Raw genomic sequence first — 17,719 nt, 5'->3', positions numbered from 1 at the left:
ATTAAAAATTATATAAAGTAATTATTTGGAAAAAAAGAAATAAATGATTTATATTATGAAATAAGAAAATAAGAATGAAATATAAATAATAATATAATATTGAGGAGAGAGAAAAAAATTCCCTTTTAGAGAGTAAAATAGAGAATTAAGTTGGAGTTGATTGTCTGAAAAAATAGAGAACTCTATATTTGGAGAGTAAAATAAAGGATTGAGTTGTTGATGCCCTTATAGTGACAAATAATTCAGTGTTTTCTTTATGTTACAACAGTAGCATAGTTATTTTCACATATATAAATTTTACAGCTTTGTTTACTCTAAAAGAATTTAACTTGGATATTCATTTTTCAGTGATAAATTTTGAATGAAAAACTGCATTAGGCAATGGCCCAAAACCTTTTCCTGCAAAATAAAGCTGACCCAGTTTTTTTCCGATCGTCTTCTAGATAATGTAATTGGACGTCCCAAAGAAATTTTCGCGCAAGATCTTGTATTCGCGATATGATGGATTCTTCGTCTCTGATAATGATAAATCCCTGCACATGAGTTGACGAAAACTTGAGTTTGATCATAGTTGAAATGTCTGGTATACGCATGGACACAATATGAGCACTCCATACATAAACATAACACGGAAATTACTAAGCTGATTATCATTGTTCCAACCTAATAGTAGTATTCTTTCAAGCTATGTTGCTCAAACTCTCCAAAACTGTTGTCACACTCGTGTCTGTTCCTTAAAAAATACACTACTTTTGGAGGATCCACACACAATCATCGACATTTTTGAAGAGTCTGAGCAACATGCCTTTCAAGGGAACATTCTGTTTTCAGTGTCTTAATGATCGTGGATAAGAACGACCAGTCGGTTTCATCCAAATATTATCAGCTCGAATGAGCCTAGAACTCTAGATGTTTTGAAGGAACTTCTAACTCCCACACAGATTTTAGTCTAGATGTTTACTAAACCTTTTTGCTTGGAGTAATCTCTCTGATGTAAAGAGTTTCGTAGATTTTTTTGATTTTGGATTTTTACAGGACCAACAAGAGATTTTACTGCGAGGACCATGACAACGAGCAGCAAAATATTATGAATTGATTGACATTTTGTAGCCTCACAAGCATCTAATTCTGAACGAAATATGTTACCTGAGGTTGAAGGATACGATCCATTTCCAGCATGATATCCTCAAGCAAACAACCTTCATCACGGCCTTTATAGTGAGAGAGAAGATTGTTGGCATGCAACAAATCATAAGAGCGTGGGTACGTGGAGAATGGCTCACACCTACAAAAACCAGTCAGCATCATTATAGCACCTTTTAATCAGAATAGAACTTTATAAGGTATATCTAATTCATAATACCCTACCAGTCATGAAAAGTCCCTATATGACCCCTATCATAAACGGCAGAAAGGGTGTTGTTCATTGTTACAGGAACTACGTTCATCACCCAGACCGGCCATGTACTAAGAGCGACTGCAAATCCACCAAGGGAAGCACTCATGTCCATTACATTACGTATTTCTTTCTCGTTTACATCCATCAGTCTCCAGTAATGACGAACTTGATCTTGCCAATAGATTGTATCTGCTAAGAACTTTTCTCGATCAATACCTGCAGCAAACAGATTATATCATGTTTAAGCAAGCATCCTTTCCCCAAAAGAAAGTAAAAAAGAATTACTCATATACGTTTACCAATGTTAAAAGAAAATGGCTTCAAAGTTGTATGTGGAGCTCAGTTGCATTCTTCCTAAATACATCTAGTTGATCTATTACTTTCACAAAAGTATATGATCAGGACTAAGATTCTTGTAAAAAATTTACCCTTTATACTATAGTCTTATAGTTTTATGGTACCATAGACATTAGAGGAAACACTCATAGTATGAAAAATAAAGGTGTTACTACAATCATAATTACTGCTACTTATACTAAATGAAGAAAGGGTGTTTTTCTCGCTCGTGATTACCAATCTGAAGGGATATTTTAGAAGACTTATTTGACGGAATATAAAACTTTACATTGTATTACATTTTCATTCATTTTAAGATTGTTGCCAAAACTAAACAACTGGGCAGCAGAATAATCAATTAATTGAATAGAACACCAAGGAATAGAATTCACAAACCTAGCCGACTAAGACTTTGTGAATACTCTGAAAGACGTTGTGGCCGAGGCGGTAGTTTCTTAGTATTAGATGATGTGTCACTTAGGGTAATACAGTTCCTCAGAGGTGTTTTCCATGATGGTTTAAAATCATCCTGAGAATTACAGATGTTTACAAGTTTCTCCTCTGCATTATGCTGGAGACATGAATTATTTTCTTGCTTAATCCAAATTGCTGTTTGAACTTCCCGTGCAATGAGCTTCCAGCACATTCCAGAAGTCAGATGTACTAATTGTCCCATATATGTGGAAAATCCTTATCCTTTCTATAAGCTGGTGGAGCCGAATAGACAAAGTATCCATCTGATCTTAATAGGCGGTTAACTTCCTTGAGTAGAATACCATCTGCACCAACACCCAGGGAATTAATGAATGGAAACATGGACCTTTTAATCCAACTCAAAATTTACCATGCGTACATGACACGCAGGGCTACCAAAGAATTCTCATGCTATGTTGCTCGGACTCATCAAAAATACCACCATGTGTGTATTTGGATCCACCAAAAGCTATGCATTACCTGAGGATCTGACACGGTGCAACAATAATTTTGCAGGGTCCAAGTAACACAGTTCTCATGTAGATTATTCAGTTATCAAGAATGGCATCATAACAGCATCATGCAGAAATGCAAACTATGTGGTCATACCACATGAAAAAAGTATTTCACGTTACTTCTTTCACCATGAAGAAACAAAGTTATGTTCTTAGTCTGAGACTGAGCTATGACAATTTAATAGTAATGAGAGTTCGTTAAGTAGACTTCATTGATGACTAGAATTGTTTAAGAGTTTCAAGACTATTACAAAGTGGAAAGAGAAGCTACATGTGCCTAGTAGTATGAGAGGCAAACAATGGCATTTGTCTTTCAAAATCAGATGAATGCTATCCTATGCCTAGAGGACAGGAATCTTTGAGAAAATCCAAGGTGTGCTTGACTTATGAGGACTTGTTTTGTGAATGTACATTAACTTTGCTTCTGACATGATAACAAATTCCAAAAGTACAATTTTTGAGAATCTAAATGTCGTTTCAGTAATGAATGTGCAGGATGTAGGGAGCCAAATATTCACTAAACGTCTCCAGAGTTAATCTCAAAGCAGTAGCATATAGCAAAAACACATTTAAGTTTTAAGATTTTCCTATATAATGACGCAGTGCTCACCATTTTCATGCCAATCAACTCGACATCTGGAACAATGCACCATCTCAAAAGAGTTGCTAGGATATGGCAGCTGCTTTGTTGCTATAGCAGATATTGTTGCACCGATTCCTCGTTCCAAAGCAAACTGAATTTGGTTCTCATGACCATCTTTAGGAGCAAAGGACATTGTTTCTATACTTAAAGGAAGAAGATAGGAAGAGAAACTGGCAACACCACAACCAACATCAAGCACTTGAAATACCCCTGCAGATCGTAAGTCACCTTTCTCATTAGTTGTCATATTTTCTAACCTGCACCAAATAAATATTTAAATGAGATACATAAAAACATACATGTCCACCATATTGAGACTAAGTCAAACCTAAGAAGAAATAGATGAATATCATGAGCGGCAGATTTGGATGGAGTCTGTAAGCAACTTTCAAATATGTTAAGTATAGTGGTGGCAAATGGGCGGGTTGAAAATGGGACAACATAAAATGGGTAATAATTCAACCCGCCCATATTTGATATGGGTAAAAATGGATTGGGTAACAAATGGGTTGGGTAAAATACTAGTTTACCCATATTTTCATGAGTAAATAGTACTCTACTTGAGAATTCAACATGAAGAAAATATTTTAGTCATTTTTTAGATGAAAAATGTTGAAAATGCTTCATTTAGTTTTATTGTATCATAAAAGTAAAAAAAAATCCTATAACTTTTCAATATAAAATAAATTAATGTAATAAAAAGGGAAAAACATTTTTAATTTCAAAGTAAATGAATATTTGCATTTTAGGCCTAAAACATGCTTAATGCACTTTAAGCAATGTCAATACTAATACATGATTTGCTTATTTTTTGCACTACTATTTATTATCCAATATAAAATTAAACAAATAAAAATAATAATTATAATTAACAAAAGAAATGTATATTTAAAATATATATTTTTGGAGGGCCAAAGACTTCACCTTTTCAATTATAGAGAAAAATAATTAGTTCTATAGAACATAAAAAGGAAGAGAAGTGACAATATTTTTAGTGATATCATGAATTTTGAGTGAATAAAAGTTAGAAGCTTAACCCATTTGGCTAATCCATATTTTACCCATATTTTTATGGGTTGAATATGGGTATCAACCCATGTAAAAAGTCACTCACCCAACCCATTAAAATATGGACAGGTTACCAAAATATGAGCTCATTTTGCTGGCACTAGTCACAAATCATGAGTTCTCCTCCATCTTTACATTCAAAGCACCAATCTTCTGCAAGTTCTTTGTTGAAAATCTTCTTGCCCCTCTTCGTCGCAATTTGTAGCAGATGAGTTTCTTAAATTGAAATATCAGAGACCAACTTCACTATAATCAAGAAACTTCCCATGTTTAGTTCAGATGATCAAAACTAATATGCAGATATAGCAATTGTTAGTGTAATTTTTTCCCTTTTAGAAAAAATATATACATTAACAAAGAAAATCAAAGCTTGATGATTAGCCTAGAGAATGAAATACCCATTAACAAAACATAACAGAAAAGCAGGTTCTCTTAACACAAAATTCTAAAAAACTCCCAAGAATCATAACAAAATTATAGATTTTCAAACACCCATTGACCTAAAAAACATGAATGTGGTGATCAAGATATCATAAAAATCAAAACAAGAAAAAAAATCAGCATTACTGGTCCAACATAGACGCAAATCACTACATTCTTCAATAGAAAGCTGAATTTTTTTGTACAATGATAACAACCATAGAAAAGAGAATTGGGGGTAATGAAAAGAAAGAGAGAATTGGGGGTAACGAAAAAAGAGAGTATTGAGGGTAACGAAAATAGAAAGATTTTTCTAATAAGGTCTTCTAATAGAAGAGTCCAATTCAACAAAGTTATACTTCTTGGATTAGAGGAATCTTTTCTTGGATACAACAATCATTTACTTATGAGTTAAAGACACAACACTCAACAATCTTCTCTTTTTTCGTGACCCCCAATTCTCTTTTTTTTTCATTACCCTCAATTCTCTTCTATGGTTTATGTTATCGCTAAGCAAAATTTTTCAACTTTCTATTAAAGAAGGTAGCGATTTCCGTTTAGGTTGGACTAATAATGCTGATTTTTTTTCTTGTTTTGATTTTTATGACATCTTTCGATTGATCAAAATGACATTCATGTTTTTAGGTCAATGGGTGCTAAAAGTGTTTGTAAATCTATAATTTTGTTATGATTCTTGGTATTTCTTCAGAATTTTGTGTTAAGAGAACCTGCTTTTCTGTTGTGTTAATGGATATTTCATTCTCCGAGCTAATCATCAAGCCTTGATTTTCTTTGTTTGTTAATATATATATATATTTTCTAAAAGGGAAAAAATTACACTAACAATTGCTATATCTGCATATTAGTTTTAATCATCTGAACTAAAAATGAGAAATTTTCTTGATTATAGTGAAGTGGGTCTCTGGTAATTCAATGCTACAAATTACAACAAAGAGGGGCAAGACGATTTTCAACAAAGAAGAGCTTGCAGAAGATTGGTGCTTTGAATGTAAAGATGGAGGAAAGCTCATGATTATGGGCAAGTCCTTTTGCTAAAAAATTAATTTTATTTTTGGTATTATTGATGAAATAAACTAGAAACATGGTCATCATAAAAATGTTTCCAAATGATGACCATGTTTCTAGTTTATTTCATCAATAATACCAAAAATAAAATTAATTTTTTAGCAAAAGGACTTGGCCATAGTCACAACTCACAAATCATGAGCTCTCCTCCATCTTTACATTCAAAGCACCAATCTTCTGCAAGTTCTTCTTTGTTGAAAATCTTCTTGCCCCTCTTCGTTGCAATTTATAGCAAATGAGTTTCTTGAAATTGAATTACCAGTGACCCACTTCACTATAATCAAGAAACTTTCCATGTTTAGTTCAGATGATCAAAACTAAAATACAGATATGGAAATAATTAGTGTAATTTTTTCCCTTTTAAAAAAATAGCAGAAAAAATATATACATTAACAAACAAAGAAAATCAAAACTTGATGATTAGCCTGGAGAGTATAACACAATAGAAAAGGAGATTCTCTTAACACAAAATTCTAAAGAACTCCCAACAATCATAACAATATTATAGATTTTCAAACACTTATAGCACCCATTGACCTAAAAAACATGAAATGTCGTTTTAATCAACCGTAAGATATCATAAAAATCAAAACAAGAAAAAAAATATGCATTACTGGTCCAACGTAGACACAAATCACTACATTCTTCAATAGAAAGCTGAAAAGTTTTGTTCAACGAAAACATCAACCATAGAAAAGAGAATTGGGGTAAATGAAAAAAAAAAGAGAATTGGGGGTAACGAAAAAAAGAGAGTATTGAGGGTAACGAAAATAGAAAGATTTTTCTAATAAGGTCTTTTAATAGAAGAGTCCAATTCAACAAAGTTATACTTCTTGGATTGGAGGAATCTTTTCTTGGATACAACAATAAGTTACTTATGAATTGCTCACACACACTCAACAATCCTCTCTTTTTTCGTTACCCCCAATTCTCTCTTTTTTTCATTACCCCCAATTTTCTCTTCTATGGTTGATGTTATCGCTAAGCAAAAGTTTTCAGCTTTCTATTAAAGAAGGTAGCGATTTCCGTCTAGGTTGGACTAATAATGCTGATTTTTTTTTCTTGTTTTGATTTTTATGACATCTTTCGGTTGATCAAAATGACATTCATGTTTTTAGGTCAATGGGTGCTAGAAGTGTTTGTAAATCTATAATTTTCTTATGATTCTTGGTATTTCTTCAGAATTTTGTGTTAAGAGAACTGCTTTTCTGTTGTGTTTTGTTAATGGGTATTTCATTATCCGGGTTAATCATCAAGCTTTGATTTTCTTTGTTTGTTAATGTATATATTTTTTCTACTATTTTTTCTAAAAGGGAAAAAATTACACTAAAAATTGTCATATTTGCATTTTAGTTTTTGCTCATTTGAACTAAACATGAGAATTTTCTTAATTATAGTGAAGTGGGTCTTTGATAATTCAATTCAAAGAAACTCATTGCTACAAATTGCAACGAAGAGGGGCAAGAAGATTTTCAACAAAGAAGAACTTGCAACTTGCAGAAGATTGGTGCTTTGAATGTAACGATGGAGGATAGCTCATGATTTGTGACTATGGGCAAGTCGTTTTGCTAAAAAAATCAATATTATTTTTGGTATATTTGATGAAATAACTAGAAACATGGTCATACATAAAATAATTTACCTAAATAGATGACCATGTTTCTAGTTTATTTCATCAATTATACCAAAAATAAAATTGATTTTTTAGCAAAAGGACTTGCCCATAGTAAAATGGGTTCTGTTTGGATTTGGATGGAGTCTGTAAACAAACATCATCAAGTAGAAAACAGAAGGCAAAGATAAGAAATGAAAGTTGCAGTTTTCATTTTAAAAGAGAGTTGTTGGTATTTTTCAAAAATTTAATCAATGAAATTTTATTTTTATCTTTTTGTGGGTCTTGGCACGTAAAAGGAGACAATCTTCTAGGGATATACTCCCGTTAACTTCTCTTTTACCATTACTATTACACTAGGTACTGCATCTCCCAACATCAGTACAAGCACTGGGTAAATCTACCCACTAATGCTTAGGCAGAGAAAAGCCATCATAAATTTGAGATCGATTTCTTTTCATATGCTCTTGACAGAAGAAAATGAATTCTCAAAAAGCTGCAAGTTCAAGAACTGACAGGTATGAACGTGAAAGACCAAAGAGATCATGCATACCTCTCAATATACTCAGATGCCCCATGCTTGAAATGAGTTCCACCGCCTGGAAACCACCAAAGTTGATCCTTCTCATGCACCCAATTTTGTCCACCTTTTACCTCTGCAAGACGTGTATGGTTCACATTGCTCCGCCACACATAGTCTCTACTAATTGGCCACCTTATAGGTATCTTATAATCAGTTGGAGGTGGCACCAAACAAAACAAGCGCCTATCAGGTGGAGGACAATGCCTCTCCAACTCTTCTTTCCTTGAAAGATCTAGTTTTGGCATTAGCTCTTTAATGTAAGACAAGTCATGACATGGGATATACTCATTAAGTTTCAAAGGACAAACATTTACTCCTGTTTCAGGGATATTCAATGGTATCACCTGATACGAAAGAGACACCTTGTTTTTAAACTTCAAAGCACCTGCAAGCAGAATATGGATCAGAACCAAATTTATATGAAATTCAATAAAATATGGAGGAGAATATAAAGAGTCAAGAACGAGCTCAAATTTGAACCTAGACCTGACCCCACCCCAACATACATCCTTGTGTGAAAATGACAGAAAGGAAAAGAACAAATTATTTAAGGAAAACAGAATGTAGAGATCAAAAGGAACAGAACTCGACAGCTGTATAGTTTGCCTCCAGTTTCTTGAGGGAATTGCAGTCTGTACGTCATGATAAAGAGAAAATTGACAGCAACAAATATAACAGAATGGAGAAATCATCAACAAGACTGTTTAGGTTATCTGAGAATAGACATCACATGATATGAAGGGTCTGTTAATACCGCGACATGTGAAAAGGTTACCCACGTTAAATGATTTTTATCATATGGTGCACTGAACTAGAAACAGTAACTGAGATGACAAGAAGCTCAATTTTCTAAGAAGTTATACTTGGACCTAGTTCATATGCAATGTGAATCTTGCAAGTTATAAGCAAATCAAGGGCAAAATAGCCTGCCTTTCCCAATTGTCTTTTAATAGTCATTGCACTCTTTGATATGTTTGGCACTCAGTTTAAGCTATCTCATGTGCAAGGGACAAGGGTCTAACAAAATAGCACATGACTTATCCCAAAAGCTAAGTGTCATAATTCCACCTCTCACTAGCACAAATACCGAGTAACTCTGCCCACCAAGACTTGGGAAAATTGGGGGGGGGGGGGAGGGGGAGATCACCTACTACATATTGTACCTTATCATCGACTACTAGGCCACTAGAATGCTATTTAATACATATCAGGATATCACATTCACCTTATAGAAAAATCCACTTCTTGGAATAGAACTTGTACTTGAATGATTCTACAGAAAATGCAAAAGAACATCTATGTGATAGAATCTACCCAAACAAATATAAATTGGTATCAACTATAGAGCAGTATTTCATGACCAATCATATGTCACTGTTTTTGTTTGTTTGAGTTGATTTTATCAATCCACAGAAACAACACTATCTTTTACCTAGATCCCAGTTCGTGAAACAGCAGAACCTTTCTTTGAAGGGGTATTATAAGCATTTAAAGTTATCTTTTTTCTATTGATCAGTATGCTTAACTGCCAGTCTGCAACTGAATATTCCACTCTGTGCTTGAGAATTACGAATGAATATCTGAAGTCATAACACAAATCTCTTTCCTTAAGGACCTGCTAAAGCCTAAAATCTATAAACCAATTGAGCAAAAACATTCAACATACCACCAGTCGTTGGCATCTTTCACCATTTCAATTACATACTTTCTTTTTTGTGTTCCTATTTTATTGAATCAATTTACAAAATAACTGGAACAACTACACCAGAATCCGCCACCTTTATGTTCCTCCCAAGGAAAGCTAAGAAACATTTTAAAAATGAAACTTCTGCAGTTGTCTTCTAGAACTACATGACCTAAATTCAAGTTAGAAGATGACGTAGGGAAGAAGAATGTTCAGGAATTGCACACCAGAATAAATTGCTATATTTGTTGAAGGAGCTTTGCAAGCAAGGCATCAATTCAATGTTGGAGGCAAAGGCAGGAAGCAAAAGTTCAGAAGAGCTATGCTACATCAATAGAAGCTGCTGCAACTGATAGCAATTCTAGCGACGACAACAAACATTGGAAAATATCCACCATGTCAGCATTGTGGGAAGAGAAATCGTCAACACTTCAAATGTTGGAAAAAACCTGGAAAGTGTTATAACCTTGGTCATGCTGAGATTATTTGCAAGGAAAAAGAACCACAACAATTAAATGGAGCTCAAATTGCAGACGAACAAGAAGAAGATCAATTGTTTGTGGCTACTTGTTTTGCAAGTAGAAGTTCAAGCAAAAGTTGGTTAATTGATAACGGTTGTACAAATCATATGACTCATGACGAAGAGATTTTCAGAGAGCTACACAGATCAGCAATCTCTAAAGTCAGAATTGGTAATGGAGATTATCTTCCTTCAAAGGGAAAGGCACTGTAGCTATTGAAAGCTACTCAAAGTTAATCTCAGATGTACTTTTTGTTCCTGAACTTGATCAAAATTTGTTGAGCGTAGGGCAACTTTTGGAGAATGGTTTTAAGCTTATGTTTGAGGACAAGAAGTGTGTAATCTTTGATCCAAAGGGCCAACAAATCTGTTGAGTTAAAATGAGAGGAAAAAGTTTTTCCTTTGATCCAATAGAGGAAAAGTTGGTTGCCTATCCGAGCCAAGAGATGACAACAAATATATGGCATAAGAGACTCGGATATTTCCATCACAAGGCACTCTTGTACATGTTGAAGAAAGATATGGTTCGAGGACTACCACTTATGGAGGCCGAACACGCAACTTGTGACACATGTCAATTGGGAAAGCAAAGTAGGATGCCTTTTGCCAAGGCAACCTGGACAGCATCAGTGAAGCTTCAATTAGTCCATACTAATTTGTGTGGACCACATAGGACTGCTTCTCTTAACGGAAGTAAATATTTTACAGCATTCATTGATGATATGACAAGACTGTGTTGGATTTATATTCCCAGGTTCAAATCTGAAGTACCTGAAGTGTACTGGAAATTCAGGGCTTTGGTAGAAAATCAAAGTGGTTGCAGGATTCAAATGCTTAGATCAGATAATGGTACCGAGTACACATCTGATCGATTTGAAAAGTTTTGTGAAAATGTAGGAATTGAGCATCAACTCACTATCCCATATACTCCGCAGAAAAATGGTGTCAGTGAAAGGAAGAACAGATCGATATTGGAGATATCGAGATGCTTGTTATATGAGAAGGTCCTACCCAAAAAAGTTATGGGCAGAAGCAGCTAACACTAATGTTTTTTTTTGCTGAATAGGTTGCCAACAAAAGCTGTGAAGGAAAAGATACCTTTTAAGCATGGGATGGGTATAGCCGTCCTTACAAGACTGAATAATCTTTGGTTGTTTGTGTTTCTCTCAAATTCCACAGGCTAAGAGGGACAATTTAGATAGGAAAGTTGAACCTGGAGTCTTTATTGGTTATAGTACAGTCTCTAAAGCATACAAAAATTTTCAGCCTCATACGAGAAAAATTATGGCAAGCAGAGATGTATTTTTTATGGAGAATGAGCAATGGGACTGGAAAAAGTTAACCAGAAGCAGATTACAAGCAATCTACTAGATTTAGATGAGGACATTGATGATCAACCTGTGAGAGGAACAAGGTCGCTCTCTGGCATATACCAGAGATGCAATGTGGCCATTTTAGAGCCTTCTGGATTTGAAGAAACCGTTTCAGATCCCCAAATGGCAAGCTGCAATGGAGGAGGAGCTTGCAATGATTGAGAAGAGTGTGATCTGGTAGCTTGTGGAAAAACCACAACATGGGAAGATAATTGGTGTGAAGTGGGTTTAACACACGAAATTGAATGCTGATGGAAGATTTGTTGTGAAAGGTTACTCACAAATTTTTGGAGTTGATTATTCAGAAACTTTTGCTTCAGTTGCTAGGCTTGATATTGTAAGGTTGTTACTAGCTATTTATTTTTTTTGATAACAAGGGAAACCCGCAGCCGCTACCCTTCGGGTGCACGCACAGGGTACTCCTATGCAATAGCTCGCAAACCACATAGGAGAGGTAACCCGCACTAGGCAAGCCCGGTGCGACGAGCTCGACCCAAAAGGCAAACCCCTTGCTTTCGCCGGCAAGAGGTTTCGAACTTGAGACCTCCAACATGGGAGAAATGTCTTACTTTCTTGGAATGCTGATTTGTCAAACCTAAAATGAAGTGTTCATTTGCCCAAAAAATTATGCAAAGGAGATAACGAAGAAGTTCAAAATGGAAGATTGGAAACCTATGGACACTCCAATGAATTAGAAAGAAAAGTTGATTAAAGATGAAGGTAGTGACAAGGTTGACGAGGCAAGTTATAGAAGTATGGTTGGATATCTCAGGTATCTCACTGCCATGAGACCCGACATTCTGCAAGCAGTAAGTGTCTTGTCTAGATTTCTGAATTGTGCAAGTGAAATGCACATGAAAGCAGCCAAAAGAGTGATAAGGTATGTCAAGGGAACTTTAGACTATGGTGTTAGGTTCGGGAAAAGTCAGAACTTCAAGTTGCAAGGTTATTCTGACAGTGATAGGGCAGGGTCAGATGATGACATGAAAAGCACTTCAGGTTATTGTTTTAGCCTTGGTTCGGGATGTTTTTCATGGTGCTCAAAGAAGCAAGGCATCGTGGTGTCGTCAACTGCAGAAGCTGAATTTATAGCTGCAATAGCAGCTGTTAATCAAGCTCTTTGGCTAAGGAAGATTATGTTAGATCTTGATCTGGAGAAACAAGGAAGCGCAGAAGTGTTTGTGTGGAGAAGTGAAATTGGTTTATTGCAAGTCGGAAGATCAAATTGCTGATGTATTCACTAAGACATTTCATGTTAATGGGTTTGAATTCCTTAGAATGAAGCTTGGACTATGCAGTTCTTGAGCCAGGAGGATTGTTCCAGTTGTCTTCTAGAACTACATGACCTAAATTCAAGCTAGAAGATGACGCAGGGCAGAAGAATGTTGAGGAAGTGCATACCAGAATAAATTGCTATATTTTAGCTGTTTTCTGTTTCCTAGTTTGTTTAAAATTCTGTTAGCTACTGTCAGTTTTAGCATATTTTTTAGCATTACTTTACAGCATCTTTAGTTTAACCGCGATGTATTTATTCAGTCTCCCATTATCAATAGAAGACACTTTTGCTTTTTTCTTTTTCTTCTTCAATCAGTTTATTCTCCTCTGTTAAACACTAACAGAACCTCTGCAGGAAGGGCTTCAATCCCACAGCTATCCATTGAAATATTCAGTACCACAGATTGCAACATGAGAAATGTCCATGGAACATCCCTTGTGGTCCAATTAGGCATAACATAATCAACAGCCACTTATTCAACTCCACTGAACATTGTCCAATTTTTTACCACAAAAGTGTCCTTGCCAAATTTGCAATGTCTACTAAACCACTTAGCAAAATAGAAGCCAAACCATTACTCATCCACCTCACTGTCTTTCCTATATAAGCGAGACACAACATTTACCCAAATTGATCAGAGTACACTACCTTCAATTCTGTCTAGTACCAACTAAATAAAAATACCAACAATGATATACTTGTCTAAATACAGTAAATAACAAAGATAAAGATTACTCTTTTGTGCATTGACGATTTTATATTGCTCGAATAAAAAACACAAAAACAGCTCTTAATTAGCATATCTCTATCCAATTTACTCACCCACAATGAAAACTTAAAAGCATATTCACTTTCTCTAATACCAAAAAGAGAAAAAAAGGATCATCCATTTCTTAAAAGCAACTCTAAATGCTTTCCTCTTCCTGTCATTAGCCAAACAAAACATAACTTCAACAACACTGCAACAAAGAATCCCTATAACTCAAATACTCTCAGCAACTTCTTCATTAGCACTCAAAGATTCAAACTTTATAATATTCACAAAAAGAGTACTAACCAGAAGTAAATTCTAAAGAGCTGGAATTGGAAGCAATAGACAATTGTTGTTGCTTTTCAAGCTGTTGTTGTTCTTGTTGAGGTACATATAAAGATGGGTTTTTCCCAAGAAGTGTTCCACTATAAAAAGATCCCACCATTACCAAAAGGACAACCAATATTGTTTGCCCTGTATTCCAATCAAATGCCCTCATATTTATCCAAGATCCACCACCCATTTTTCCCTCTTCTACTCTCTCAAATCCCCACACCCACCTCTATGAATTATGTGGAAAAAATATACTAATTGCTAACCCTTCACAAGGGGTTCAACAAAATTCACTGTTTTTGACAAGAATTATTTAAAGAAGAATTATCAAGAAAAGAGCTTTAAGGGAAGACAATGTACACTAGAGATCGAGAAAATTGAGTTTTGGGTGTGCTCGCAGCTAAGCGCAAGTGAAGAATGATTTTTTTTTCTATTGCCGTTTTCATGCTTAGTATAAAAAGTATAGCTCCTCCATCTTTCTTGGTTTGATATTGTCGGGCCTCTCAATTTATGTGATGATATTTGCTTTGATATAAATTTTATGATTATTTAAAAAAAATAGTAATAGTCTAAAATATGTCATAATTATTTTGTAGCTATAAAATTATATGATCAAAAGTAAGAAATTTTAAATTAATCTGTTTTGTAGAAATTTTAAATTAAATCTTATTGTAGAAATTTTAAATTGCACGAAATAACAAATATTATAATAAGATGTATTCTTATCAAACCTAGCAATTTAGTTTGGCCAAGAGCATATCGAATACAAGATGGTTATATAATCTTTATTTCTCCAAGTCTTTTGTCACTACGAACAGATAGAATGTGATGGAGTCATAAGTACTTCTTCATCATTAATCAAAGTTATTGTGATCGAGCTCCAAGTATATAGTTACATTTGTTAGGGAGCAATTTATCTCCAATATTGGACTTTTCAAGCTCAAGTACAAATAATGAACATCGAGTGAAATCAAAAAAGCAAAAACATCAATTTGGAAGGGGAAAAAGAATAAAAAACAACACTCCACTTATAAAATTACATTGAGTATGTCTATTTTTTATTCCATCATTCATGAAACGAATGATAAAACGGACTTCCATAGTAAGTTTGAACAATAGTCAAGAAAGTAAGAAAAACAGTAACAATCAAAGCAGTTAGTGACCACGGACTATTGAAATATATATCAATTAATTCAGCAATCCAAGTCTTCCCTTTGCTATTATAATGTTCTTGAATATTTCTCTTCACATTCTTGAAATGTAATGGATCATCTGCCCCATAAATTTTTAATCCTTTGTAAACTTGTACAACTTCTTCATCACTTCCCAATGTGTTGAATATTATCTTCTCTTCTCTCAATTCTTTCACATCATTTGGTGAAATCACTAGTGATTTCATGAAGTTTATGTATGACACAACAACTTTATCAATTGGACCATTTGGACATAATTCATATTCTATCATGTTCATGAAAACTACTTTAGTGTATGTTGAAACATACCAACATGGGAGTTTTAGTTTTCCATAGTAATAGTGAGATGTAAATCTCACACCTTTTAATGAATCAATTCTACTAGGTCTAAAATGAATTCCCTTTGATTTCAAATTCATGACGGAACGAAACATGTTTGTGAGCAATCCTGATTTGTGTGGTACATGGTTTTTCCTCCAACAATTGCGAAAATAATCAAAGATGAAATCATAACTTCGTGATTGTGTGACATTAGCTTCATCGTCACTACCATTGACAAGTACTCTACGAAAAACTTCAAGAAGGTGAGGAGGTCTGTCTCAATTATCGCGTTTTCTTTCATTTTGATGTCCTCTTGCTTATCGAAAAACATTTGAGAACAATAGCTTTTTACCTTCTCTTCAAATGAATGATATCCACCACCTTGATCATCGCCATATCTCAACTTAACCAAGAGCTTGAGAACGCGTATATATATATATATATATATATATATATATGTATAGAAAGTAATATTCACTCCTAATAACACGCATATTTCCAACAAAAAAAACTTGGTTTTAAATTTTCCAAATTTTCATACTTGAGCCTATGTGGCTATGCCATTGATACATGATTTTCAAGCAAATATAGGTCACGTCTAGTGACCAAATAAACCGCAATGCCAAGGTGTTTGATAGTGTTGCTCTGTTTAGAGGTAGAATTTGGTGTGGACCTTGTTGATAGCTCGATATCATTTAGTATGAAACACGTGTCAAGGAGCATCATTCGTGCAAATTCATAGTCGTTATACTTATTCACGAATTCTTCAAGGTAACAACTTCTAAAATCCTCAATCTCCTTTAGAATTTCTTCAAGGAAGAAATCTTGTTTTTTGATACTTCCATGTAGGGGTGTTCACGGGTTGGTTTGGATCGGTTATTGGTCAAAACCAAAACCAAACCAACTTAATCGATTTTAAAATTATTAAAACCAAACCAAACCAAATACAATATACATTTATCGGTTTGGTGATTATCGGTTTCGGTTTGGTTTGGTTCGGTTATTCGGTTATTAACCATACACAAAAATAAAAGAAACAATTCATTTAAAATGTGAAAAAAGTGACAACAATCCATTCAAAACGAAAAATAGTTAGAATGACTTAAATTACAAAACTTTCAATCACTAAATTTACTATCAGTAAAGCTTTAAAATTCACTATATTGGCCTAGAAGAAAGAAACAATAACATTTTCAATCCCACAAAGAATTGACATAGACACTCATATACATGAAATCAATAAGATAAATGTTTCATCTTGGGTATTTTTGCTTTCAATAAGTAAATTATAAAGAAATTTTAATGAAAATATGTATAAGATCTTTAAAATTGTTTATAAAAATAATATATGAAGTATGTATATTAATAAAATATATGTATATAATTCATCGGTTCGGTTCGGTTATTTCTTCGGTTTTTTTCGAATAAAACCATAACCAAACCAAATACTATACGGTTTTTCAAAAATCTAAAACCCAAACCAAACCAAACCCAAATAAAATCGGTTTTATTTTATCGGCTTGATTTGGTTTTTCGATTTGAATCGGTTTTTATCCAAACCGTGAACACCCCTACTTCCATGAATGAACATTTCTAGAGCCTTTGGCTTGAAATCTTCAACAAAATTGAGTTCTAACTTTCCATGGTGATAAGGTCCCAATGAAACAACTTTAGGATCATAGTCATCACTTTTTTGATTGTCAATTCTCATGAATAATGGAACTTTTAGTATTTTTTTTTTGGTTTTCCATCCGGTGTGCGATACCCACATTGAAGCCCGACTAAATTCGGATTCGCGCCGGGAAGTCCCACATTAGGTGGTAAAGCGCTCCCTAACAAAGGCGACTCCGTACCCAAGGGGGCTTGGAGACCTCTCGGTTAAGGATGAAGGAGTACTTACCACTCCACCACAACCCTTGTTGGTGGAACTTTTGGTATTTGACGCTTTCTTGATATAATTTGTTGTCTTGGGATTGTAATGTCGTCCAACATTTCAAATTCTAAGGACATATTTTGTATGCTTCCTGATTGAACAAGCAACGTTAGTCAATTGAGTTTAAGTTTTATGCACTTACGTTATAAATTAATATGTGCACAATCGAGTAACTTATAGGGTAATTATTGAAAAATAT

At 34.3% G+C, this 17,719-nt stretch overlaps 1 protein-coding gene across 1 annotated transcript; it reads right to left on the bottom strand.

Annotated features, from left to right (window-relative positions):
* Window positions 1–188: 188 nt before the first annotated feature.
* LOC102598135 (probable methyltransferase PMT7) lies at window positions 189–14,585 on the bottom strand. Its single transcript, XM_015303938.1, is given in 8 exon segments — window positions 189–533; window positions 1,147–1,285; window positions 1,369–1,615; window positions 2,132–2,404; window positions 2,407–2,514; window positions 3,335–3,624; window positions 8,107–8,521; window positions 14,047–14,585. Coding segments are annotated over 8 exon segments (1,848 nt in total). The 5' UTR covers window positions 14,264–14,585; the 3' UTR covers window positions 189–374.
* Window positions 14,586–17,719: the final 3,134 nt, after the last annotated feature.

The sequence above is a fragment of the Solanum tuberosum genome, unplaced genomic scaffold (assembly GCF_000226075.1).
Source record: "Solanum tuberosum cultivar DM 1-3 516 R44 unplaced genomic scaffold, SolTub_3.0 scf00480, whole genome shotgun sequence".
Classification (NCBI taxonomy): domain Eukaryota; kingdom Viridiplantae; phylum Streptophyta; class Magnoliopsida; order Solanales; family Solanaceae; genus Solanum; species Solanum tuberosum.
This window is presented reverse-complemented; position numbering and strand designations above follow the sequence as displayed.